At 47.8% G+C, this 26,934-nt stretch overlaps 1 protein-coding gene across 4 annotated transcripts in view; it reads left to right on the forward strand.

The window, feature by feature from the left end:
- The window catches only part of KCNH1 (potassium voltage-gated channel subfamily H member 1), a 322,315-nt gene extending 295,837 nt beyond the window's left edge, over positions 1–26,478 (forward strand). For 2 of the 4 annotated variants that reach the window (XM_012781689.3, XM_012781690.2), the window contains exon 11: positions 20,526–26,477. In XM_012781689.3, coding sequence (XP_012637143.1) covers positions 20,526–21,377 — 852 coding nt within the window. In that variant the 3' untranslated portion in view covers positions 21,378–26,477. Of the gene's footprint in view, positions 1–20,525 lie in introns of all 4 variants that reach the window. The other 2 variants (XM_020284403.2, XM_012781691.3) reach the window with 1 other exon arrangement.
- Positions 26,479–26,934: the final 456 nt, after the last annotated feature.

Raw genomic sequence — 26,934 nt, forward strand, 5'->3', positions numbered from 1 at the left:
GTCATTTAAATTTCCTTTTTTGTGATCTCTCTCCATGTGTCCATTTTAAAAATTAGAATATTGGGAGTTTTTTTCTTACCAACTTCTAGGAGCCTTTTTTGGTCATAATATAAATTACAAATATTTTCCCATTCATCTTTTAATTCGCACATGTTATCTTTTGCCATGCAGAAGGGACTTTGATGTAACCAATTTTATTATCTTTGTTTTATGGCTTCTGGATTCTAAATTCATTAGAAAGGGCTTCCAGTGTACATTTTGAAAATTAAAATAATGAAATTGTGTTAAACCTGGGGGATTGGACATAGATATCTATTTCTTCACTTTTCTGAAAACCCAATGACATATGATACTAAAGGAATTTTTTTAAAAGATAGAAACCCAGAAGAACCAAAAAAAAAAAAAAAAAAAAAAAAAACTGGGAGAAGAAAAGTAGCAGATGGGGATTGTAACAAATTTTTGGAAGACAGGAAGGGGATGGAGGAAGGGCAACTGATTTAATAAAGAGGAAGAAGCTGCAGACCAGATTGGAAAGGGGCTAAAATGAAAAAGGAGCCCTTTTTTGTCTTGCAAAACCCCAGAAAGCTCTTGTCTTATAAGCACAAATCACCCACAGGGTCGAGGAGGAAGTAAACTGCATCCACTAAAAATCTAGGGGGTGGGTTTAAAATCATCACATGGGATATGCAACCTAGTTGACTGTAGAGATAATGCAAGGATCAAAAGAAAAATGCCTAAAATAAAGACATAAAAGATATATATGCATGAAAAGAAGCAGGATGTTATAAAAATAAATATTCAAAAGATAAGCAAAAGCTTTTGAGTTTTAAAAAAAATAAGGTAGCAGAAAATTGAAAATGATACAAAGTCTGGAAAAAAAAGTCAAATCTTTCAGAAGGTAAAATAAAAAGACAAAGAGTAAGAAAATAAGGGGAGGGGAAAGGTCATAAAATTAAAACATTAATTCCACATTTCAACTCATAGGAGTTCAAAGAAAAAACAGACAGACAATGGAGGGGAGAATAACTATCAAAGAAAGTAATATCAGAGAACACTTCTCAGAACCGAAAATCAAGAATCCTCAGGTTGCAGGGCCCACAAGTGTCCAGCTCTTTGAGTGAAAAAGATCCACATTAAAGCACATCCTGGTGAAATCCTGGAACTTCAGGGGACAAAAAAAGAAAAATCTTAAAAACTTCTAAAGTGGCACGACAAGTTACACTCAAAAGGATTAGTAGAGTGGATGTCTCAATCACAATGCCAATATTTAGAAGCTAGTGATCAAATATTTTCAAAACCCTGATAAAAAAACAAATGTCAGCCAAGAACTCTGTACCTAAGCTATTAGTCAAGGTAGAAAACAAAAACATTTTAAAGAACACAGGAATTCAGATGGCTTTCAGGGCCCTTCATTTCCTGAAGAACCACTAGAAGATATGCTAGTATAAAATGAGGAGACAACTAAGAAAGAGAAAATAACAGCCACGGGACAGCAGTGAAGGGAGATCCCAGTCCCAGAAAACAGACCATATTGGAGCAAGGAGACAGGGGCAAAAACTGAACTAATGTAGTTAGATGCCTGCAAAGTATTATTGATGGGTATATAATAGAGGTATTAGAACATGTGAAATAAATTAGTGATGGGTTCATGGACAACCAGGGAGATGAATGAATGAATGAAAGAAAAAAGAGGAAAGAAAGGTTGTATTAAAGGGGGGAAAAAAGTTTACCCAAGCTAATAAATAATAGCCAAAATTCAAACTTAAGGCTATCTGATCCCAAGGTTGATGCCGTAGGACAGGGGTCCTCAAACTTTTTAAACGGGGGGCCAGTTCACTGTCCCTCAAACCATTGGAGGGCCTGACTATAGTTTAAAAAAAAATATATGAACAAATTCCTATGCACACTGCACATATCTTATTTTGAAGTAAAAAAACAAACGGGCAAAAACACCCGCATGTGGCCCTCGGGCCATAGTTTGAGGACGCCTGCCTTAGGATCTTAGAAGAAAGCTCTGACATAGAAACTACGTGACTTTAGTAAAACACTCTTCCTCTCTAGGCCTCAAAGTCCTCACCTAGAGTGAATGGGCTCTATGAAAAGTACAAACCATAAAGGAAAGACAAATTTGATCATATTGAAGTGAAAAACTTTGGTACACAGAGAGACCATAAGAAATGATTAAAAGATAAGTAGTAAACTAAAACAGTGGTTAGCAAACTATGGCCTGAGCCAATTATGGCCCACCACCTGCTTTTGTAAATAAAGTTTTATTGCAACACATCCATGCTCATTTGTTTACAATTTGTCTGGCTGCTTTTGTGCTACAGTGGCAGAGTTGAGTAGTTGGGACAGGTTATGGCCCACAAAGCCACAAAGACCTAAAATAAATAAAAATGAGAAATCAATAAGAAAAGGACAAAAAGAATACAGGGTCGAGGTGGGAAGAAAGGCACCAGATCGTGGAGCTATTGAAACCCAGGCAGAGCTTCTCTGAAGGAGTCAGAGGGTTCCTGGTCCCAGATGTGCTCTATACCCTGGTCTGGGACCTCACACACATTGCCAGAGGAGCCCAGGTGAGAGTGTGACACTGGCTTCAGACACCCCATACCTGTTGCAGGAAATGTGGCAGGAACTTGTGAGTCCTGCCACTAGGCAGTAAAGTATCCGCTCCTTGTACCAAAGATGGTAGTCTTTCATCCCGTTGAGCACTTCTGTAAGCCTTTTTGTGTTCTTGGTGGCCTTGGGGGGAAGGTCTAATTGTTGTAACCATCGCATATAGAAAGATGTGTCTTGTAAGCACTATCTTTGGTGGCTTCTCACTTGCTGGCTTGGGTTGGTGGCTCATCAACTTCCTCACTTGGGTCTTTTTCAAGGGGCAGTAGCTGGAATAAGGACTCTTCCCGAGACAGGAGGGGGACCTGGGACCATCAGCTCTAAGTTCTTGCTATTCCAGCCAATTTTACTTAATCCTCAGGAGCTGCCGCTGATGAGTGACCGAGTCCTTGGCAGCCTGGCAGGAGGAAAGCATAATAAGCTTGGGTTTGGGGGCTCACACCTATGTTTAAATTCCAGCTGGCTCTACCACTTACTAGCTTCTTTGAGCCTCAGCATCCACATTGAAATAAATCGTAGTTGTAATCCAGCTGCAGGCTACACTCATCTGGTTAGGCTGATACTTTTTTTTTTTAATCCAGGAAAAAAAGTCATGTTTAGAATGTGGTCCATTGGTGAAATGATTTTGAAATGTCACTGAAAATTGTGAAGGATTGGAGCATGGAGCAGAGGAAGACACTCAGGATTGTGTGGGTCCTGCCAGTGGTGGGCAGGGAAACTCTTCAGGCACCTTCCACCCACCTCTCTGGTTCCCACTGCTCTCCTTGGCTTATGTAGCATGGCTTTGCTCCCTGCCTGGCAATCCTGCCTGGCGATTGGCCCACCTAGACCCAAAGGGTTCATTCCACTCCTGCTCCAAAGATGGCTTATCAGTGCTCCTCCCCGAAGACTGGGGTTTTCTCTGGGCCATTCTTATGCTCATGCTACAGAGGCACTCCTCTGCCAGTCTCGGTCTGAACGGGTGTGTCCACACTGTGCCCAGGTGTGATCAGACGTGGCCCCTTCAGCCAAGTGCAGGACTGTCCTTCCCATTGAATGAGTGACACACAAGGGCCACATTCTCAGGATGAGGAAGGCAAGACCTTAAATCCAGTGTAGGTAGGTGCAGACACTGCATTTACTCAGCGTCAGGGGGTGCTGTGCGCTCTGTAAACATTTTAGCTCATTTAACCCACATGCCTACCCCGTGGAGTGCATTGTTCTCTTTATAGTGGGTTCAAGAATGGAACAGACAGACCCACTGGGGGAGGAGAAGGTCCAAAATACAGAGACAGGGCTGGGCGCGGTGGCTCATGCCTGTAATCCTAGCACTCTGGGAGGCCGAGGCAGGTGGATTGCTTGAGGTCAGGAGTTCAAAATACAGAGACAGAGACTGCAGGGTGGAGACCCCGATGGAGAATTGCGCTTGCCCTATGCAGGTCTGTTACACAGCAGGCTGGGAGGTGAGAATGGTGAAAAGGAAAGTGAGTCACATTTGCAAATAAAGGTGGGAAAGCCCATTTTCTACTCCCAGTGGGTATCCAGGAGGAAGGAGCTGGAGGATGCAGGCCGATGGCAGGCGGGCGCTGGGGCTGGCAGGCCCCGGGTGGCAGACGAGTCCGGGCTCAGCTTCTTACTCACTGAATACAGCTTTGGCCTCAGCTTCCTCCTCTGTGTAATGGGATGACAACAGTGGCTGCCCCGTAGGTTTGTTGTCCACGTTCAGCGCAGTAACATATGCAAAGGGTTAGAACAGTGCCTGGTGCACGGAAGAGCCCAGCAGCTGGTGGCTGCTGTCACTATCAGATGATTCATGGCTCCCTGCTTCTCTGTGATTTGGGTACATGAAGGCTCATTTCTCTGACATTTTGATGTCTCTATGCCTTCTGCCCTTTTTCTTGCTATTTATTTCTTTTTGCCTTCTCAATGAGGTCTCTTTACTAGGGATTTTTCTCTTTCTCCTCCACCTTCTCTTTATCCAGTTATTTTCTCTCTAGCCTTCTCTTAGGGCCTTCGTCCCTCTCGGATGCCCTGTTGCCCTGGGCCTGGAGCCCACCCCTCCCCGTCACTGTCAGAGCAGACCGGGGTGAGGCCAGTTTGTAGTGTTTCTCCTTCCTCCTGCCCCCTCTTCCCCAAGAAAGCCAAGAACACGGGAGCATACCCGATTTGAGTCCCTGGGCTGTGCGGTTTATAGATGTGGGGTGGAAAAGATAAGCAGATGCTTAACTGCTTTCAGCGTCTAGGTCAGCTAAAACGATTACTCCTAGAGCGAACACACCAGCCTTCCTAGTCTGTATTGGATTCGGGACCAACTTTTGCCATTTGTATATGTTGAGAGAGGAGAGAAATGCAGTCTGCAAACTGTCTATCCATGTGCCTGCGATGATATCGTGTGAAAAAAAAAAATGAGAGTAAAGGAGGTGGAAGTGATACCACCACTTGGTTTGCACCACAAGCCCCCTGATTGTGCATCATCTGCTTCCTGAAAAGTGAAATGCCACTTTCCCAGATGCACCGACATGGATTACTCAACCGGGAACAGCTTGCCTGGTGTGGAGCTGGTGGAAGCAGGCGAGGGTCCTCGGAAAGATTACCCTTGGCAGATTGCATGACCAGGCTCTGTTAGCAAGGAGCTGGTCCCTGAGCCCTGGCTATGGGCTAGAAAGAGAGCCCCCCGCCAACCTGCTGCGTCTGTGAGGGGCAGCAGCATGAGTGTGCAGTTGGCCTCGGTTGGACTGAGGCTTTTGTGTGAATGCGCAGTTTGAGAGACGAATTATTGCATTGCTGCCTTGGAATGAGGAGAGCCTAAGTTGCGTGATCTGGGACCGAAATCAACACATCCAGTGTCTGCATTTGGCAAGAGCGTCTTGCAGGGAGGCGAGAAAACAGGGCAGAGCTGAGTTCTCAGCGCCCAGGCCTGGAGCCCAGTCGGGGGGAGGTGGCACTGAATCTGGGTGATCAACATGGGTCACAGTTTATCATCATCTCATTAATCTCAGGGGAGTTCAGTGCACGTCTCGGCGCAAGATCAGAGCCTGGCGCAGGTCGGTGTCCCGCCTACCACGAGAGTCCTCTTAGCCCCTGGGTGCTCAGCTCTCTCCAGGACCCTGGTGGCTTCCCAGGGAAGCTTCCCAGGCAGAGAAGCATGAACCTCTTCCCTTTCTGGGGCCCCTTTGCTCTGGAACATGCGGGATCCCTGTCCCCAATGGCAGAGCTTGGAAATCAGCAGACTTGGGCTCTGGGCTCTCACATTCTGGTCACTAATTGATCAAAACATCAGCAAAGGACTTAACGTCTCTCAACCTAAATTCCTCTGTTTTAAAAGCGGAATAATAATAGTAGTTGCAATTTCATGGGCTTGTGGTTGAGAGTTGAAAGGTGAGGTATATAAAATGCCTAGCGTGGGCTCTATGCAGCCGTCTGAGGAGGGGGTGTTACACATAGAGTGGCTAGTCCCCAGGTTTCTGGGGAGGGAGCTGGACTCAGCGTGCACTGGGGTGTGGGGGAGCCTTGGAGGAGGTGTGTTCTGACTACTAAGGTGCGCAGCTAGCAGCTGGCAAGGCCTGTGTAGGGAGCACCCAAGGCAGTTACTGGAGACTGGGGCTGAAGCTGACCATTGCTGCTGGAGATTGAACTATAGGACCTGAAAGTAGGAGGGGGGAGGGGAAGCCCTTCTCTCTTCCTCCTGCCTTTCATTCTCCGGCTAGGGCCGCCATTGGCAGACCCTCACCGGAAGCCAGCTGGCATGGGAGTCCAGGAACCTGCTTGGCTGGCTCCCAGCACCTGTTTAGATAGAGCGCAGGGGGTGGGGGGCGGACTTGGAGCTGGTCGGCAGCAGATGAATAACTGATGCATACACACACACTGGGACCACTGTCTCATTTCATCCTCATGATGTTCGTTCCTCTAGTAAAGAGTATTATTCCCAAGTAATCAAAGACAAAGACCAGAGACATTGGCTGACTTGGCCAAGTCATTCAACCCGTCAGTCCCAAAATAGTCACTGCATATTTACCGTGTGACAAGCACTGTTCTAGCTTTGAGGCCACAGAAGTAGACAGGACAGAGCTCATTCCAACAAGGAAGCTTGTAGTATAATTGGGGAAGAGGAGACAGTGGGAGCGGGGAGATAATGAAAACACACGGAATGACAGGTGACTGCCTTGACAATCTCCGGTGCTGAAATCAAATGCCGAACACAGTGTAAACCCATCAGGTGCTAATGGGAGGTTAGAGAAGGTCCAGGTCCCAGGGGACAGAGAAGTCAGAAACAAAATACCAAGAACCAGTGGCCATTCTGAGTGACCATCACATCTGTGAAGTGGGCATCATGCTGACACGATTGGAGAAGTTCTCCATCGAAGCACGTTCTGCAGAGCAGTGAGTCTGCTGGCATCATTAAGTCGGAGAAGGCGAGTAAAGGGCTTGGGCAGTTGGTGGCAGGGCCATCGCTGCTGCTCAGGGACCCTCCGTTGCCCGCCCTCCCCCATTAGCAGAGTGGCATCATGGCCGGTGGCCCAATCCACGGTGGAGAACAGAGCAGCGTCAACTACGTGTGTAGATCAATCTCAGCATCGTAAAGAGGTTGGGCTGCTCTGAGTCTTGCGAGAGTGATGAAGACACTTGGGCTCTCACCCGCCATCCTGCCTTCTGTTTCTCATTCTCAGTGGGTCCTTCTGTAAAACGCAGCTGTTTGCCCGATCAGCCCAGGCCGGGAAAGCTGTTGGACCACCAGCTTCTAAGGGGGGAGGCTCTTTGTGCTTTCTTTTAATGTGGACCAACCATCTCATGCAGCCCCCTGCATTCAGTAGGCACTGCATAAAGACTTTCTGAGTGGTTGATCAGAGCTATTTCCTTGTGGCATGAGGTTTCAAAGAATGTGTCATCTCTCCCTGAGAAAGAACCTGAGGCTTAAAAACCCAGCGTTGAGGAATTCAGGTTGGGTCTAAGAAGTACAGAGCAGTGACGTCTGTCGCAGCATGGGGGCTCTAATGAAGGCTCAGGGGACTGGGGACAGCCCAGCCCCAGGGATGCTTTACTGGGAACTGCAGACCCTGGGCTGAGAGCTCCTCCCCACCCGGGAGGCACGGTGTGGCGCTGCTCCCCGCAGTACACGCATGTTCCCTACGGGCAGAGGGCTCAGGCAGTGCAGCTATAAATAACCCAAGGCCCCGGTAGATCTATTTTTGTCCAGATCCAGTGCCTCGGGCCTCTGCCACGGACCAGCTTGGGGCGGAGGGATGGCATACCAGTGCCCAGGAGAGAAATGCAGTGGAGCGAGGGCAGGAAGCAGCTGGGGAGGGGGAGGGGCCGTGTGTGCAGCTGGGACACTGGCCCTGCTGTCCTAGGATGCAATCTTCCCTGTTTCCCGTGTCTTCGCTGGCCCACTCTTCTTTGTGTCTAGAGTACTGGCTCTCAAGTAGAGGTGGGGGTTGGGAAGGGGGAGGGTTGCAAGGGGAGTGGCGCACAGATGTGCATTTGAAAGAGTTCCCCAGGTAGGTGATCCTGGGCCCCTCTCCAGGGGGGACAGGAAGGCAGGGCCTCTAGGCTTCCCCACAGCCTGAGGGAAGGAACAAAGAGAGGAGCCCTGAAGGCCACCTAGCAGGACCACTTGCTTCAGGGAGCTTTTGATGGAAGTGAGTGGAGGTCAAGAATTCTCTAGTCCATAAGACTGGTCTCCCCAAGGTTTTGTCTTTTTGTGAGGGACCAGGGTGGTGCCCTGGGCGTGGCGACACAGACAGGCTACTGAACCTGCCTCTGGATGGGCTAATGGAAGCCTCTTGGTTTGCATGGGCTTCCATCTGAGTCCCAGGGTGGGAGACAAGGTTAGGGCCAAAGCCCTGTGGGAATTAGTGCCATGCATTTTCTGCGGGTGCCTACCATGCTGCAACTGCTCCTCAGGAACCTGGCGCAGGTGAGGGTGGAGGCCGAGGGTCAGAGTTTGCAGATTGCATCTGTTCTTCCTGTGAACTGGTGTGCATTTTGCACCAGGTCTGGCCAGCACCTGAGCATAAAGGTGAATACTGAAGCGGAAGGACCCTAGAACAGCCGGCAGGGCCTCCCTGAGGGGAGGGAAAGAGGAGGAAGCAGTGAGGGAGACCTTGCGTTCTTTCCACACAAAATTGGTACCTTAAAGCAACAGAAATTTATTCTCGCTCTCTCAGTTCTGGAGGCCAGATGTCTGAAATCAAGTCATCTCCTACACTGATTCCTTCTGGAGGGTTCTGAGGGCGGATCCATTCCCTGCCTCTTGCTTAGCCTCTGGTCACTACCAGCAACCCGCGGCACTCCTTGGCTTGTAGCCACGTCACTCCAGTGTCTACCCCCATCTTCCCACGGCCTTCCCCTCTGTGTTCCATGTGTTCCTCTTTCTGTCTCTTACAAGGACATTCGTCATTGGATCTAGAGCCCACCCTAACCCAGGATGATCTCATTTCCAGGTCCTTACCTTACTTACCTCTGCAAAGACCCTTACTGCAAATGAGGTCACCTCCTGAGGTTCTGGGTGGACAAGTCCTTTGGGGGTCATAGAATCCTCGACACTGAGGGAGCACGCAGCAAGGGGACGGTGGTGAATACGGCCCCTGGTGAGATGTCAGAGGCCAGTGGCTCCCGTGCTGCAGTGCCGTCGCTTCCCTGAGCAGCAACCAAGGGGCACGTCTCCTTTCCTGGGCAGCATTGAGAAGGAAGGATGTTCACCTCTCAAAATAAAACCTTGCCCATCTGCCTGCTCTCAGTGCTGACTAGTCCACGGGGCCCCTTTCAAACGTGGATAAGATGATATCAGTCTTCCTGGGATGTCACTGAGGGCTCAGACAAACCATTCTTGGTTAATTCCAGAAGGCGGCGCTGATGCATGGTGGTGGGAGGTGCCCACCCATGAGCAGTGCATTAAGAGCCAGTGGACCAAGAGAGCAGAATGTCTGTAGCCTCTAGGTTTTTCATGGATAAAATCCAAGGGGACGTATGTACATTCCTACTTCTCCTCCTACCCAGGACTGTGCCCTGAGGCCACCAGTGGCTAGCAGGGGAACTGAGAACCTCAGCATGTCTGGGGAGGCAATAACCCAAACACTTGGGCTCGTGTGTTGCACCGCCCTCTTTCTCGCCTTGATCGATCAAAGTCTGGATTTCACCCTAAGTCCTTTGGCCACACAACCTATAGCGCCTAGACAGTTGTTCTCTCTTTAAATGCTCCAAGAACCTTGACTTCTTGGCCTCTCTACTTCACAGTGCTGCCCCTGATTCTTTCTAGCAGTTGCCAATGGACAGGGACCAAGAGACACTAGTAGAGAGGGGTGGCAGGGCAGGGACAGAGGTCATCAACATAGACTTAGAGAAACTGTCCTTTTTTTCTAAAACCCAAGGCATTTTCCCCAGTAGAATGTCATGGCCTGGACGGGAACTTGGGTTGCCTGGGTCTGCGTCATAGCTTTGTCCTTTTGGGTAGTTGCTTACCCTTTCGAAGCTCAGGTTCTTCGTTTGAAAAATGAGTATAATAAATGTAGCCACCTGCGGGGGGGTTAAGGATGACATGAGATAGCACGTGTCCAGCATCGGACACAGTGTCTGGCACATCGGAGCTCTCCGTCATTGTCAGCTCCTCTCACCGGGATGCCACCGCGGAGACGTGGCTCTACACTGATGGGCGTTTCTGCCTTGTGTCTTGAGGTGGGCTCTGTTTGGGACATCCTTGCCCAAACCCTTCACCTTCTGTGTCCGACTCATTCCAGCTCATCCTTCTAGAATCAACTCAAGGGTCGCCCCCAGAAAGAATTATACATACTACATTTACTGAGCAACTATTAAATGTCAAACACTCTTCTTAAGGGTTTACTTACGTTATCCAACTTCATCTTCATAATAGCCCTGTGAAATCAGTTGTATCATCTGCTTTTATCGATGAGGAAACTGAGGCTTGGGGAACACAATCCCAAGTCTGCCTGAACTCCAAAGCTTGTGCTCATGCTGTCACTCCATGCTGACTCTACAAGTTCCTGCCCTCCCCCTGTCCCCGGCCCACTCAGAACTTTGTGCGTAAGCTGTGAGTTTTCCTGTCTGTCCCCAGAGCCTGCCACTCCTGGAGGACGGGGCTGTGCTTTGCTGCCTCTAGCCCAGGCCCTGGCAGCACACGGTCTTGGCTGAACTGGCCTCGGTCGCTCTGGTCCCTGAGACTCAGAGACTCCCACGTTCTGTGCTGTCACATGTTCACGAAGGTGTCGAGGGGAAAAGGTAGCATTTGATTCCCTACTAACAGAAGTGGTCATTCGGAGGCAGTTAAGTGGCCTTTTCCAAAAGCAAAACCCAACCGCCTGCCCTTAGCCTATCAGCCCATCTGCAGTTGGTTTTTCCATGTTTTAGGCTTCTTAAACGGCCCAGTTTGTTAATCTTCGTGTTTTATGCTCTGCCATAAAACAGGCAGCAGGGTTACCGGTGCAGGGCGAGGGAACTCAGGAAAGCTACGTCAAGAGAACTGTGGGGATGTCGGGGTGGGCCTTCCACGGTGGCCTGAGTTGGTGCCAGCACGGACCCAGCTCTGGGAGGAGGGGCGGCCGGGCCCCACGCTCACAGAGCCACGTGGTGTGTGTGCCCTGTATACAGTGGGTGCTCAGTAAATGTTTGCTTGGCTTTGTGCCTCCCACCCCAGACGGCAACTCAGCTTTTCGTCAGGTCTAAGGAAGAAAGAGTTGGAAGTTGTTGCAGGACCTGCCGGTTTCTTCTCGGTTGTTCTTAAGGGACCAGGAACTGAGAGACTCATCGGGGCCGCCCCCTCCCCCAGTCCCAGGCGGCACAGGAGGACTGAGTGTGGCTGGAAGTGGGGGTGCAGCCAGAGAGGTGCACAACAGGCTGGTATGGTGTGTGACCACACTCACATGTGACCACCAGTCCACACACAGTGGACGGCAGAATGGTGGTGACCTTCCAGTCTAGGGGTTCCGGGAGTCAGGGTTAGGGCTGTCAGGATCACCTGGGAGCTTGCTGCAAATGCTGGTTTCTAACCTTTTGCAGAAAATTTGCACTTGGTAGGTAATAACCTGTCCAGGTGGTTCTAAGGTGCAGCTGGATTTGGTTGACCTGGCCCGCCAAGGAAGGGCATGACTTGCCCAAGGTCACAGAGTGACCAGTCAGTGGCAGAGTTGGGACCACTCCAAGCCTGTGCTCTTTCTACTGCTCTCTGTTTCAGATTGGGGACATGAGTCTGAATCCAACAGAAAAGAAAACAACCCCCTTTTGGTTTATCCGTGGTTTTCTATGACTCATTCCTCAGTCCCTTGCTCATTTATGCAAACCACTGAGGATCGACATTACATATATATTTTTATTCCACGATCTGAGCTCTTTTAAGTAACGGTGCTCCCACTCAGGTGCCCTTCCCACATCCTCGTGCTGTCAGGATTGCCGGGGGTCTGTGCCCCTCCCAGCCTGCTTTGCCCCCCGAGGAGACTGAGCTCCCCCTAGCCTCGACTTGGCTGGAGCTCGAGAAGGGCTTAGGCTCAAGAGGGGCCAGGCTGTCCTTTAATGCAGCCCAGAAGAGGTGGTCGATTATCCTGAGTCACTTCAGATCCCAGGAGGATTGCTTTTTCAAACCAAGTTGAAAATAGTTGCCCAGAAAGCCCTGTAGCTTAAGGATCTGAATGTCAATTCAGTTCAGCTCAGCAATCACTTATTAAAGTCCGCCCAGGCTCAGGGCCATTGCCTGGCGCAGCCTCAGAGAGATGCCAGGTTGGATGAGCAAGGCACAGTGGCCACCCCTGTTCTGCAGGCGTCCTCTGTCTCCCCAAGTCACGAGCTGCTCAGCATTTTGCTCGGGCCTCCCATGCCCAACATTCGGGCAGGAGAAAACATATGCCCCTGTGGCCTGGCAGAACTCTGGCCGGATCCAGGACGGGTCCCCACGTAGCCCATTACCAGTGCCCGGACTCGTGCCAGGAATGGAGAAGTTGTCTGTCTCCAGGGCTGGGCATCTCTAGGGGGTGATCAGAGGGAATAAGCTCTGCAGATAGACCCCAGCACCTCTCTGTTGGTGTGGTCCCTGACAGGATCATTGATGTGAAGAAAGGTAATGTTGAAATAAGATCCAACGAGAGGTTGTCCTCATTGTAAAAATGTCCATCTCAGGGCTGCTTTTAAATGTCAGCTCCCTGAGCTCATGTAAGAACTTGAAAAGGAAAATCAGGCAGAGATGATGAAATGAATATGAGGCTAGTCTGAAATGAAGATGAGTGAACATGGAAGTCCTTTAGGATTTCATTTCCACACTACCCTTCAGGAGCCTGTGCATTGTGTGTAGAGAACTTACCTGTGATCTCTCTCTCCCCATTTGACCACAAACATCAGAAGCAGATTTTGGGGAGTGGGGAACACACCTCACTCCTTTTATTCTAGCATGGGCTTCGTGTTCAGGGGAATGGCCATAATTCATGGACTGACATTTTCATTCATTGACCATTTACTGAACACTTCATTCAGCAGGCATGATGATGAAAGAAGTACAAACTGAGCAAGGCATCGTGCCTGCCTTCAGAGAGCTGCTGTGAAGGGAAAGCCCCAGGCTGCTGTCCACAATAGGGTGCAATGATCTGTGGGAGTACGTGCAGCTGCTCTGTGCTTGGCCCCACCAGGAAAGGTTTTCTGACCTGGGGGTGGGGACAGTCAGGAAAGCTTGTAGATGACTCCTAGGCTGAATCCCGAAGGTCACAGAGTCGTCAGGTTGGAGGGGTAGGGGAGGAGATGAGACACTAAAGGGAGCCTCGGGCACAGCGAGCTGGGCTTTTTCCAGGACCTGAAATTGTTCAGCATGGCCAGAGAATGTAGCATGACTGAGGGGTGGGAGGCAGAAGAGTTGAGCAGGGACCAAATCATGCAGACCTCGTTAGCCATGTCGTAGAGTTTGGACTGATCCTGGCCTGTCCATCGGGAGGGGGCAGTGCATCTTCAATGGAGACCCCAAATCTCAAACTCCAGGGGCTTTGTGATAGGGTTAGCGATAGGAGGCCCCAGCTAGCTGGAAGAGGGAACACCTTCCCAACCATCAGAGCTGTGCAAATACAAAAGGCACCCCATATACCACACATTGATATAATTTCAGTTCTTTCCAGAGGGGCTTCTGGGGAACACTAACCCATTCAAAAGAGAGGAGTGGGGGAAATTTGCTTAAGAAATGGCACATGCAGTGTAGTCTCAGACATTCATAAGGCACATTGGCACGTTAAGGCTCTGAGAAGTCCTAAAGTAAAGCAACCAGTTCAACATTGCAGTGTGGTGCAAACTAACTTCACATTGAAACTTTCTCCCCGTCATAGCTCCCATTAAAGCCTCTCAGAGCATTTTGGAAAAACTGGACAGACTTGTTCCCCAGATGTCTGACAACAGCCTGTTCAGCACAGAGCATCCCGGGTTATGGGGTTTGGGGTCCTGCCCATCATTACAATTGCCTTGAGGAACTATGGAGCATCTATCTCCAAGCAGACGGAGAGCGGCTGGGGCTGGTGGCACAAACCTCATTGTCGTGAGTCACGCAGCCACCCCCTTCCCACTCAGATCTAAAATACTTGGGAAGATGCACGGTCATGGCTGCCTCTGACACAGATGTCATGAGTAACTTCTCCAAAAACGCAGCTGAAGTAGTGAGCAAGGCCATCAACCCCAGATGAGCAAAGCTGTCGGACCACATCAGCTCTGTAGGAGCTCCTTTTGCCCTGTCCCCGAGGGGGTGCTGGTTTTACTCTGATTCTCAAAGGAGGGCAGGTAGCTCTTCCCTGGCTCCTCTGCCCATTGGTTGAGACAGTGATGTTCAGGTGGGCTGCCTCTGGCACAGAGGAGGAGGCAGGGCAGCCTAGGACGAAGCTTCAGGAAAAGCTAATAGGCTTCAGAAGAGTCAGCACCGACCCACGGCCCCTCCCACAACTGCGTGCACTGACCATGCTGCCTCGGGGCATCTGGTTGAAAAACACAGTGTAGGCACATCTTTCAGGATGAGCTCTTACTTCCCTTCATGAATGTCTGCCAAGCATGCATATTAGGCCTTTGTAAACCTACTGGTATACTCTACTGTGCAACCTCTCAGGATAAGTTTTGTTTTGACTCTTCAATATCTTCAACTTCCTTAAGTCTTAGAATATCTCGTCTCAAGGGCTGCTCCTGACCTTTAATATTGAGAGAGTCGTGTGTGTTACAGGACAAACCCTTCCTTTTACATAAAAACATTGACTATGACCTCTGTGATTTCATCTTTCCAGGAAGAAGATACTCTCTGAGCTATTAATTAGTTGATACTGATCAGTTATCCATTCATTTATTCCTTCTATTTAATACAAATATTTATTGAAGGGTACCAGGCACTTCTAAGTGCTAGGAAACAGTGAACAAAACAGTCTCTGCTGTCTTAAGGCAGAAAATAAGTAAAATTTTATTTATTCATTCAAGGTGTTTGAGGGTTTGGTTTCAGCACGAATTTAAGGGGCATAAATGTAGTTTTGTTACATGGATAATTGCATAGTAGTGAAGTCTATTATTGTGATCATCATAATGTACATTGTACCAAGTAATTTCTCAACCCCCCCTCTTTCCCATCCTTCTGAGTCTCAAATGTCAATTATTCCATACTCCATGTCCATGCATACACATTATTTTGCTCCCACTTGTGAGATCATGTGGTATTTAAGATAATGGCCTCTGGCTCCACCCATGCTCCTGTCAGACATGATTTCATTCTTTGTTATGGCTGAATAGTATTCTATTAATAGAGGTGATGGAATTGTATATATATATAATCTCATTTTTTAAATCTAATCATGTTGATGGACACTTAGGTTGATTCCGTATCTTTGCTGTTGAGTGCAGGTATCTTTTTGATATGATTTCTTTTCCTTTGAGTAGTGGGCTTGCTAGATTGAATAGTTCTATTTTTAGTACTTTGGGAAATCTCCATACTGTTTTCCATAGAGGTTGTACTAATTTACATTCCCACCAATAGTGTATAAACGTTCCCTTTTCACTGCATCCTTGCCAACATCTTATTGTTTTATTTTTTAATAGCCATTCTGCCTGGTGTGAGAGATTTCACTGTGGTTTTAATTTGCATTTGTGATTAGTGGTTTGAGCATTTTTTTTTCATATGCTTGTTGGACATCTGTATGTCTTCTTTTGAAAAATGTTCATATGCCCTTTGCCTACTTTTTAATGGGGTGATTTGGGGTTTTTTGTTGTCGAATTGTTTAAGTTCCTTGTCAATTCTGGATATTAGTCCTCTGTCAGATACATAGTTTGGAAATATTTTCTCCCATCCTGAAAGTTGTCTGTTCACTCTGATTACTTCTTTTGCTATGCAGAAGCTTTTTAGTTTAATTAAGTCGCATTTGTCTGTTTTTGCTCTGTTGCTTGTGCTTTTGAGGTCTTAGTTAAGAATTCTTGGCCTAGATCAATGTCCAGAAGAGTTTGCCCCAGGTTTTCTTCTAGCATTTTTATAACGTCAGGTCTTACACAAAGTCTTGAATTCCTCTTGAGTTGATTTTTATATATAGTGAGAGACAGGGATCCAGTTCCATTCTTCTGCATATGGCAATCTAATTTTCCCAGCACCATTTATTGAATAGGGTGTCCTTTCCCCAATTTATGTTTTTGTTGACTTTGTGAAAGATCAGTTGGCTGTACACATGTAGCTTTATTTCTGGGTTATCTATTCTTTTCTATCTTTATACCAGTGCCATGCTGTTTGGGTTACTATTTCCTTGAAGTGTAATTTGAGATAAGGTACCTTAATACTTCCAAGTTTTGTTCTTTTTACTTAGGATTGCTTGGCTATTCAGGCTCTTTGATTCCATATGAACTTTAGAATTGTTTTTTCTAATTCTGTGAAAAATGACATAGGTATTTTGATAAGGATTCTATTGAACCTGTAGATTGTTTTGGGTAATTTGATGTTTTTCCATTTGCGTCATCTACAATTTCTTTCATCAGTGTTCTGTAGTTATTCCTTGTAGAGGTCTTTCACTTCCTCGATTAAATATAGTCCTAGGTATTTTATTTTACCTTTTATATAGCTACTGTAAAGGAGATTGATTCTTGATTTGGTTTTCAGCTTGATCGTTACTGGTGTATAGAAATGCCGCTCATTTTTGTACATTGATTTTTGTATCCTGAAACTTGACTGCATTCATCAGATCTATGAGGTTTCGGGAATATATCATCAGCAAACAGATAATTTTACTTTCTGTTTTCTAATTTGGATGCCTTTTATTTCTTTGTCAGAGCAGTCAGGCAAGAGAAAGACTTTCAGTATTATGCTGAACAGGAGTTGTGAAAGTGAGTACCCTTGTCTTTCTCCAGTTCTTTGAGGGATTGCTTTCAACTTTTCCCCACTCAGCGTAATGTTGGCTAGGTTTGTCCCTTTCATGCCCAGTTTGTTGAGTGCTTTTATCATGAAGGGGCACTGGATTTTATCACATGCTTTTTCTGCATCTACTGAAATGATCATATGGTTTTCCTTAATTATGTGATGACTCACATATTTATGTGCATATGTTGGACCATCCTTGCACCCCTGGAATAAAATCCACTTGATCATGGTGTGTTTGTCTTTTTGATGTGCTGTTGGATTTGGTTTCCTAGTATTTTGTTGAGGATTTTTGTATCTATGTTCGTTGGAGATATTGGTCTGTAATGTAAGGGTGAATAAGTTAGGGAGGATTGGCACCAATTCATCATCATATATATGTGTTTGGTAAAATTCAGGTGTGAATCCATCTGGTCTTGGGCTTTTGGGGAGGGAGACTTATTACTGATCCAATCTTACTACTCATTCATTATTGGTATGTTTGGAATTTCTATATTTTCCCCAATCTTGGGGAGTTGTTTTGGGAATTTCCTCTAGGTTTTCTGGTTTTTGAGTATAGTTGTTATGTCTCTGTTTTCATTTGATTGTGTTTACTTGGATCTTCTCTCTTCTTTGTTAGTCCAGCTAGGGGCTTATCAATTTTATCTTTTTTCATTTCACTGATCCTTTGTATTGTTTTTTGGTCTTTCAGAGCAGAACTAAATGAAATTACTTCTTTCCTTCTGCTAGCTTTGGGTTTGGTTTCTTGTTTTCTAGTCTGAGCTGCAAAGTTAGGTTAGTTTGTGATCTATTCTTTTGATGTAGGCATTTAATGCTATAAATCTCCCTCTTAGCATTGCTGTTTCTGTATCCCATAAATGTTGGTATATTGTGTTTTCATTTCAAAAAATTTTGTCATTGACCGAAAGGTCATTCAGGAACATGTTTGATTTCTATGTATTGTTTCGAGAGTTCCTCTTCATGAAAAGTATCTTCTCAGACCACATCAGAATAAAACTATAAATCAACATGATTTTGTTTTTTTGAGACCATCGCTCAGGCTAAAGTACCATGGCGTCAGCCTAGCTCACAGCAACCTCAAACGATCCTGTTGCCTCCTGAGTAGCTGGGACTACAGGCATATGCCCAGCTAGTCTTTTCTATATATTTTTTTAGTTGTCCAGCTCATTTCTTTTTATTTTTAGTAGAGACATGGTTTCACTGTTACTGAGGCTAGTCTTGAACTCAAGAGATCCTCCCGCCTCCGAGAGTGCTAGGATTACAGGTGTGAGCCAGCGTGCCTTGACGTGATTTTTTGAGACTTGTTTTGTGTCCTTATAGTCTATCTTGTAGAATGTTCCATGGTTGCCAAGTAGATAGTTGATATGAAACTTTTAAAAAGTAAAAAACACAATGTGACATGCAAAAAGTACTGTTGGTAGCTTTCAGGGGGGATAAGCCGGTATCTTGTGTAGGAATTGTTGCTTATAAGGAATAAAACCCACTTACACTAGCTCAAGTAAAAATGAGGGATACTGTTAGGAATCAGATAGCTGGCAGAAACAGCAATAAGTTCTAAAGGCCCTCATCTCTTTTCAGTGCATTCACATTCATTTTCCTTCGCCCTATCCTTCCTGCTTCTCTTCCTTTTTTGCATTCCTTCTCTCCAAGTGGGGAGGAAAGAATTGGCATCTCTACTACAAATGGATATAAGATAGAAAATAATTAGGGCATAAAGGGCTGTTTGAGCCAGGCCTTGGTGTGAGGAGGGTTTGGATGCCCAGTGGAGCGCAGGGGCCAGTCCCAGAGCACAGCACAGCACGTGCAGAGGCATGGAGGTGGAAGACTGCCAGTCATGCAACTCAGAGCAGTGAGGGGATGGGGGAAGAGAGTCCTGATCACTCTACGTAACATCATCCCTCCATTTCTGTGATGGCTTTAGTTGGGTTTCTCTGGCCCTCTTCAGAGTGGACACCTGGTTTGGATCTGCAGGCTGGGATGTCACTGAGGAGGGGCGCATGGGGAGGTAGGGTTATAAAGTCACAGCTGGCAATCGGAAGGGATGGGAGTAATGCTGCTTAGTGGAGGTCAGAGAGCCCCGTATATTGGGACCCAGGTAACATGGCTTGAAGATTGAACCACCCACTCACCTCATCCAGTGACAGGAGTTTTGATGACGTTAGATCACAGGTGTCAGCTCCAGTCCACCAGTAATTGACAGCTTGCTGAAAGATCATTAGCATCAATTAAATGCGTGTCGGGTACTATAAAATTACCATTTTGTTGGTCATAACCAAGAACCTACCAAGTGGTGCAATCAAGAGAGTGCAGGGCAGTGGGGCTCACAGAGAGGCCTTGTGGAGGAGGGAGGGTAAGTTATGTCTCATTTGCATCTGAGGCCCTTGACAGGGTGAGGACAGCAGGGTCCATTTAGCATCTACAGGGGACCAGTGCATTCACAGAAGTCATCTTGTGTTGGCTTTACCCCAAGTCTAAAAATAGAGATTCTTCCCACATTTTAAGGAGGAAGCTGAGACTCAGAAATTAAGATATCTGTCTAAGGCTGTATGGTTAGGCGGTGTGGATGGGACTTAAACTTGCCAAAGTCCATGCTCCTCAAATGCCACCACGTGTGCCTCCCCAAGACTCAGGTCCTGTGGCAAGTTCTCGGTGTAGGTTCTGGGTTGCCTACACAGGGCATGAAGTTTAGAGCCAAATTCATGAGTCTGTTCTGCTGTCTGTCCTTTACATGAACTGTTGTTGCCATGGATGATATCTAATGGATCTGGGGTTTGAGGGCAAGTGCCTCGTATACAACTTACCTGTTACATGACATTGGGCCACTCTGAGCCTTGGTTTGTCTCTAAAATGGGCATAAGATGTGTCCTAATGATCTCATGGCACAAGGAATGCACGAAGTAACATTAAAGTGCCTTATGAACTGTAAAGCGCTATCCAAGTGTAGAGTATTATTGTTGGGACCAACTCAAGTTGGAGTTTTCAGGCCTCTATTCTGCTGTCAGCTCCTCAAGGACAAGAACACCTTCCATATGCAACGAGCTTTTACTCTTCACAGCCAACCACATTCACTTCAGGTCCAGATCTGTGGGTGGCCATGGCAGTCTTAGCTGTATCTTGCCTTGGGACTCAGGTCAAAGTCCTTGTTCTGGACTGTGGTTTAGACCAGAGATGCTCAAACTTGTAGGCATCAGAATCATGCTGTTTATTTTATAGATTCCAGGTCTTCCCCTCTGGAGATTCCAATAGACTAGGGTCAAAACAATGATTTTTGAAAAGCTCACTAGGTAGTTCTGAATGTCATGCAAGTTAGATGGAAAGGGGCCCAGGCTCAGAGGCCAGGATGACCTCCTGGGAGGGAGCTGCTGCCTCCTGGCATGTGGAATGGAAATAGGCTTTGTTCCTCTTGCAGAGGATGACAGGGAGGACCAATTCCTTGTTGTTGGAAAGCTGGGAACCAGTGTCCAGAAAAGGAAAGTGATAAGAAAGTCAGTCACGAGAGAAGCCCCCTGAGGCCTTGCAGCTGTGAGTCCCAGACCCTTGGTGGCCTGGAGCGAGAACTGGGACTAACACAGGGTGTCATTCTTTCTCGCTCCAGATCGTGTTCCGGAAGATCAGCGACGTGAAACGGGAAGAGGAGGAGCGCATGAAACGGAAGAACGAAGCCCCCCTGATCTTGCCCCCAGATCACCCTGTCCGGCGACTCTTCCAGAGGTTCCGGCAGCAGAAAGAGGCGAGGCTGGCAGCAGAGAGGGGGGGCCGGGACCTGGACGACCTGGACGTGGAGAAGGGCAACGTCCTCACCGAGCACGCCTCGGCCAACCACAGTCTCGTGAAGGCCAGCGTGGTCACGGTCCGCGAGAGCCCCGCCACGCCCGTGTCCTTCCAGGCGGCCACCAGCGCGGGAGTGCCGGACCACGCCAAGCTGCACGCGCCGGGGTCCGAGTGCCTGGGCCCCAAGGGGGGCGACTGCGCCAAGCGCAAAGGCTGGGCCCGCTTCAGAGACGCGTGCGGGAAGGGCGAGGACTGGAACAAGGTGTCCAAGGCTGAGTCGATGGAGACGCTCCCCGAGAGGACGAAGGCAGCCGGCGAGGCCACGCTGAAGAAGACAGACTCGTGCGACAGCGGCATCACCAAGAGCGACTTGCGGCTGGACAACGCGGGCGAGGCCCGGAGTCCCCAGGACCGCAGCCCCATCCTGGCCGAGGTCAAGCACTCCTTCTACCCCATCCCCGAGCAGACGCTGCAGGCCACCGTGCTGGAGGTGAGGCACGAGCTGAAGGAGGACATCAAGGCCCTGAACGCCAAAATGACCAGCATCGAGAAGCAGCTCGCAGAGATACTCAGGATATTAACTTCCAGAAGGTCCTCTCAGTCTCCTCAGGAGCTGTTTGAAATTTCGAGGCCTCAGTCCCCAGAATCAGAGAGAGACATTTTTGGAGCGAGCTGAGGGGTCTGTTGAGAAAGAGGAAAAAAAAAAAAGTCAAAGACGAAAACTCACAGCCCTGTCCTTGATACCACCCACCAGACACGCCCTTCCTGACAGTGAATCTCCATGGGGCCAGTGGCTTAGGCGCTGTATCTGGAAAAGAGACAGGAGAGGGGGCGTGCCCCGGCCATGCAAGATGGCAGCTGCGTCTGACCCGTCTCTGCACAATTTTGGAAGAAGGGGCATGCCGCCTGAAGGGTATTTTCCTTCATTTTTAATTTTTTACTACCATATTTGTACCGGAACAGAGCAGCAGCCATTTGGGGATTGGTGGGGGGTTGCCGCGGACCCCTGGTGTACATACCATGCTGGGCTCCTTTGCCAAGACCTGCCCCCCAAAGACTTCAGTGGGCCAGGGACTTCCCAGCGTCCTTGTACAGCCCGTGTCTGCCATCACCTGTATTGTCCTGTAGTCATCTTAACAAGCGTGGGGCAAGGGGAACGTGAGGGACAGGCGGGTAGAGCCTGTCAACTTTCTGTCTCTAGTGGTTAAGGCCAAAACGCGTCAGTGCTTAAAGCGGAGAATCCTCAGATCTCCTTTCCCAAAAGAGGCGAGGGTCGGGCTGGAGAGGCAACCCCCGGGAGCCAGGGCTCCCCTGTCGTGTGGCCCAAGCCACTGCCTCACACGCAGGCTCCTTTGCTTCTTTTCCTTCCTGCCCTCTCCCTAAGTGTCCCCGTGGCATTCCTCAGGGTATGGAGTGGCGGCAGGAAGGGTCAAGAGCCGAGAGTTGCTTTATTAACAAAGTAGACACACATGACCTCAGAAAAATGATTGTAGCAAGTGCTGTGTTTATATTTTGATTCCCATCGGGACTGCCCTTTGGAAGTGTGCATTTTGTCCACCGCATGGGGTCATCATAGGACACTTAGGAGCCATGCTCGGCCTTATGTTAAAGCCAACCTTTCTGTTTCCTGCTGAAGTCAGTAGGACTTCCAGAGAAACCAGGTAAAGATCACAGGGCCATGGTTGTACTTTCTGCAGGAGCTGGAAAGAGAATGAGGCAGGTGTTCCAGCTGTCTAAGGTGGCCATGGAGCTGTGCTCAGAGAGCTGCCTGTGGGCCATCCAATTCCATGCGCCAAGATGCTTGGGGACCCAACCCCTGCCTCAGTCACCCGGGTTAGGTTATTTGTGGGCCTGGACTTCTCTCAGTGGGGCCTGAGAAAGTAGAGAGAGGTCTCTTCCAGGCACGATGGAGCTAGCCCCGCTTACTCCCTAGAGAGGGGGTTCAGGGCCCTACACACGGACAAGCAAGGTGAGAAGTCAGAGCGAGTGGAATTAGCACAGGTGACTGCATGGACTCCTCCAGGACACTAACCTTTGCCTGTGTCACGTGGTGACCCCTTCCCCCGGCACTTCTGCCCTACCAAAGATGTCAAGCATTCTGAAAGCCGCTGGTCCGAGCCTCTCCTGCCCAGCAGCCACGGCAAGTTGCAGGACTTGACCTCTGCCGGCTCCCAGGGGTGGCCCAGACCGCCCCGGGAGGCCAAGGGGAGAGTCCCACACTGGACACCCTGCTCACATGGGCCTTCCCCAGGCTGCGGCATGATTAGATTTAGCCTCAGATGGCAGGGTAGAAGCAGCAGCAACCGTTTGTGGCTCTGGGTAGAGCTGTGGGGCCTTCAGCCTCTTTAACTTGAGAAGCTGCCAACTAAGTCCTTGGGGCAGAGGCTGTGAAATAATCTGCAGTGCCATCTGCCAGCCGCCCCCTGATGGTCGAGTTTGCCATTCCTTAAACGTGCTCCTTAACCTGCTTCTAAAGTTTAGGGCCCGCCCCTTGTAAGGCAGGCGGGCCCCTGATCACCCAATACCCAGCTGCAGAAGCACTCACCCCTGGAGACTTCGCTGCCTCCTGGGGCCTTGATGGCAGGCTGCGGTCCAGCACCTGGCCAGCCACGGGGGAGAGGCCCTGCCCCGTCCTTCCGGCTCAGAGGGGCAAAGATGCTGGGGAGGCTTTGAAGTCCAGACTTGATGTGGAGGGAAATAAAGCTTCAGGAACGCACTGCTGGACCGATGCAAAGTGGGCCAATGACTGGAAGCCCAGATCCTGCGATGGGAATCCGTTCATCTCAGGGTCGCAGGGCCCACACGCGTGCTCCTAGCAGTGAGCACCACGAGTGTGCCTGTGGATGCTTTTAGTTTTCTCCATTTAAGGATTATAGGAATTTTTTTTTTTTTTTTTTTGCTATAATGGTTTTCCTGAAAAAACGTTTTTTAAGTGAGCCAAATCTTTCTTTTCCTTTTCATGACATGCTTGGCTGCAGGCTGCTGTGTGCTAACTACCGATCCTTGCTAGCACACGCCTCCCGGTTCCCAAGCAAAGGCTGTGAGCTTCACATACTACTGACCTGAACCTTCCAGCATAAACCATTATCTGGTGGCTAGAGAAAGATTAGCACAAAGAGTTACTAGGTTCAGACAGAACATTTAGACTTTATGCTGAGAGATAACAGATTTGCCTGGGATATTTTCTCCTTTTTGAGGGGAGCGGGCATGGTGTGTGACATCATTGTCCAATAAGAGCTAAACTCTTCGAGTGTCATTCGTAGGGAAGCTCCATTTCCCAGAGAATATCCCAGCAGGGTGCTTTGAAGTAGGAGGTCCCGCTCCTGTCACTGGGCTGCTTGTTGAACATGCTTCTCCTCTGCTGATGGAGGGGTGGGGGCAAGAGTTGACTCTAAGAAATAAGATGGTTAGCGAGATGTTGTGTGTGTTCTTGGTGAAGGGTGCCAACTCCAGCAATGGTGTTGCCATCCCCTGTCCCCACAAAGGGCTCCTCCGCTGGGCATTACACAGTAGCTAAAGGAAGGAGAGGGAGGAAGTCATTTGATTAAGCTCTAGTCTAGTGCATAATTAATGCAACTAATTGATTGTGTTAATGCAAAGCTACCTTATGCTAAAGGCTACAACATTAATGTTACAACACGGTCCAAGCGTTTAAAAACCTGTGCCCATTTCAGCAGCCTTCTAGCAAACTTTTGAAAGTTCATTTCTTGCTTTGAGTTCTTGTTATCCAATTCCTGGGGCCTGTCAAACCCTCCACGCTGCTGTTGTCCAGACATCAGCCCCTACCTTCTCTTGGAATCCTCTTCTTTCAAAAGTAGAGATAGCTGGGCAAGGGGTGAAAATACACTCCTCCACCACCCCAAGCCCTACAAGCATGCTGCTTCTCCAACTCCTTAGGTGGAAGGTGAAAATATTAAACCAATTGTCACACTTTTTGTTCAAGCCCAGGTGGGAACTCTAGGAGGAAGATCTTGTTTCCCGTTGCTCTAACCACTCTATCGCGTGTACGCTCTGGGAAATGCTAGGAGCCCTGGTGGAGAGAGAAGGTGCATTTCATCGATAGAGAGTGTACAGTGTTTTGCAATAAAGACGTTTAGCCTTAAGACCCTTGAATGGAACTCCAGCTATGATGGAGCTGCCACTGCCCCGTCCTTTCTCCTCACCCGGTGTTGCTTACCATGGACGCTTAGGGAGGGCACGCTCGAGCCCCTGGACAGCCTCTGCTCTGTTGCTAAATCGTTGTCATTGCTCCGTCAACTGCCTCCTCACTTGCTTCAATAAAAATGACCTTCACCAGCTCCCGTGCCCTCCACCCAGAGGGAGACTTCACTGGCCTCTCAGCACGAACTGCGAACCTCCGAGAAAGCACCATTTTCTCACCAAAGGTGTTCACGTTGGGAAGTCTTCACTTCCACCCCTGACAATTTAAAAGAATCAATGTGAATCTGTCTGCAGCTTAGTTTCAAATGAAACTTCATTCCCATGTGAGCATATCAGACTTGTTCTGGAACCTCTAGAACTGGACTTGAACACCCTGCAGGTGCCTGGCCAGCAGGTGCCCTCCCTGCCACTAAACTTTTCTTAGAGCCAGTGTCTCTCTGTGACTTCTGAGTCATCCAATGGATCCACGAGTCGTTCGATGAGAAGTTCACAGATCTTGTATCAGGATACGAACCAATTTATGTTAAGAAGGATGCAACTCCCCCCCCCCTTAATGAATGTATTCTCTTAATATTCAGACACTGTATTTGTGCATCAGTTGGAGACTGTCCACATCTGACATTTCACAGACACCACAAGGACACTTCTACTCATGAGCAATTCGTCATTCTGGGGCTTCTCCTTTTATTAACACTCTTTCCATTGAGTCTGCCAAATCCTTTATTGGGTTTTTTTTCCTTTGCATCTGTCATTTTGTCCAAATGAGCATGAATAAACAAAAGTGCAAATGGGCTGATACTATTTTTGTGGTCAGCTGAGGATGCTGCCAGGAACTCCGCTGTACGTCTGTGGCTTGGGAACGTTAAGAGGAACATGCAGGGTCCTCCATTGATGATATTCCTTTCTCAACATTTTTAAACAAGCACAAATGATATTTGTAAAAAAAATTTTAATTTATTACAGTAATAAACTATTTTATACATGATACTTGCTTTTGCCTTTCCTTAATTATAAGTCAATGAATTGGTGTTCTGACCTCAGACGACATAATGAGGAAGGTATTTTCTATTCCTTTTCAAGAGTTTGGGGAGCTCCAATGTGGAAAGCACCTGTCATTGTGGTTTTTGAGAACTTAAAATTCTGGATATGGAGATATGTGGCTACAGGATCTTAGAGTAGAGCTCCAGCTGCATTACAAGTGCACAGAGATTGCCTTCAAAATACGGCATCACGGGATAGTCATGTGACACACTGAATCGAGACATAGCTCGAACTGGCCTCCCACTTAGAAGTGAACTTTGTCACCCCCATAAATTTCAGGGATAAAAGTGCAATTCTGCTACATGCACATATTTCATAGTGGTGAAGTCTGGGCTTTCCATGTAACTGTCACCTGAATACTGTACATTGTACCCACTAATTTCTTACCCCTCACCAACCCCCCACCTACCCTCCTGAGTCTGCAATGTGTATCATTCCCTATGTCCACGTGTACACATTTAGCTCTCTTATGAGTACATACAGTATTTGACTTTGTTTCTGAGTTATTTCACTTAAGAGAATGGCCTCCAGTTCTTTCCATGTTGCTGCAAAAGACATTTCATTCTTTTTTGTGGCTGAATATTCCATCACATATGTGTTTGTGATGGAATGTGATTTTATTTATATATAATATATATTATATATATAATATATATATCACATTTTCTTTATCCAGTCATCCATGGGTAGACACTCAGGTGGATTCCATATCTTTGCTGTTGTGAATAGTGCTGCAATAGCATATGAGTGCAGGTATCTTTTGATATTTCTTTTCCTTTGGGATTACTGGATCAAATAGTTCTATCTTTAGTTCTTTGAGAAATCTCTATACTGTTTTCCACAGAGGTTGTACTAATTCACGTTCCCACCAATGGCATGTAAACATTTGTTTTTCTCCACATCCTTGCCAACATCTTTTTGTTTTTTGACTTTTTAGTAATAGTCATTCTGACTGGTGTAATATGGTGTCTCATTGGAGACTTAATTTGCATTTCTCTGACTGATGTTGAGCATTTTTTCCATGTGTTTAT

The sequence above is a fragment of the Microcebus murinus genome, chromosome 23, assembly GCF_040939455.1.
Source record: "Microcebus murinus isolate Inina chromosome 23, M.murinus_Inina_mat1.0, whole genome shotgun sequence".
NCBI lineage: Eukaryota > Metazoa > Chordata > Mammalia > Primates > Cheirogaleidae > Microcebus > Microcebus murinus.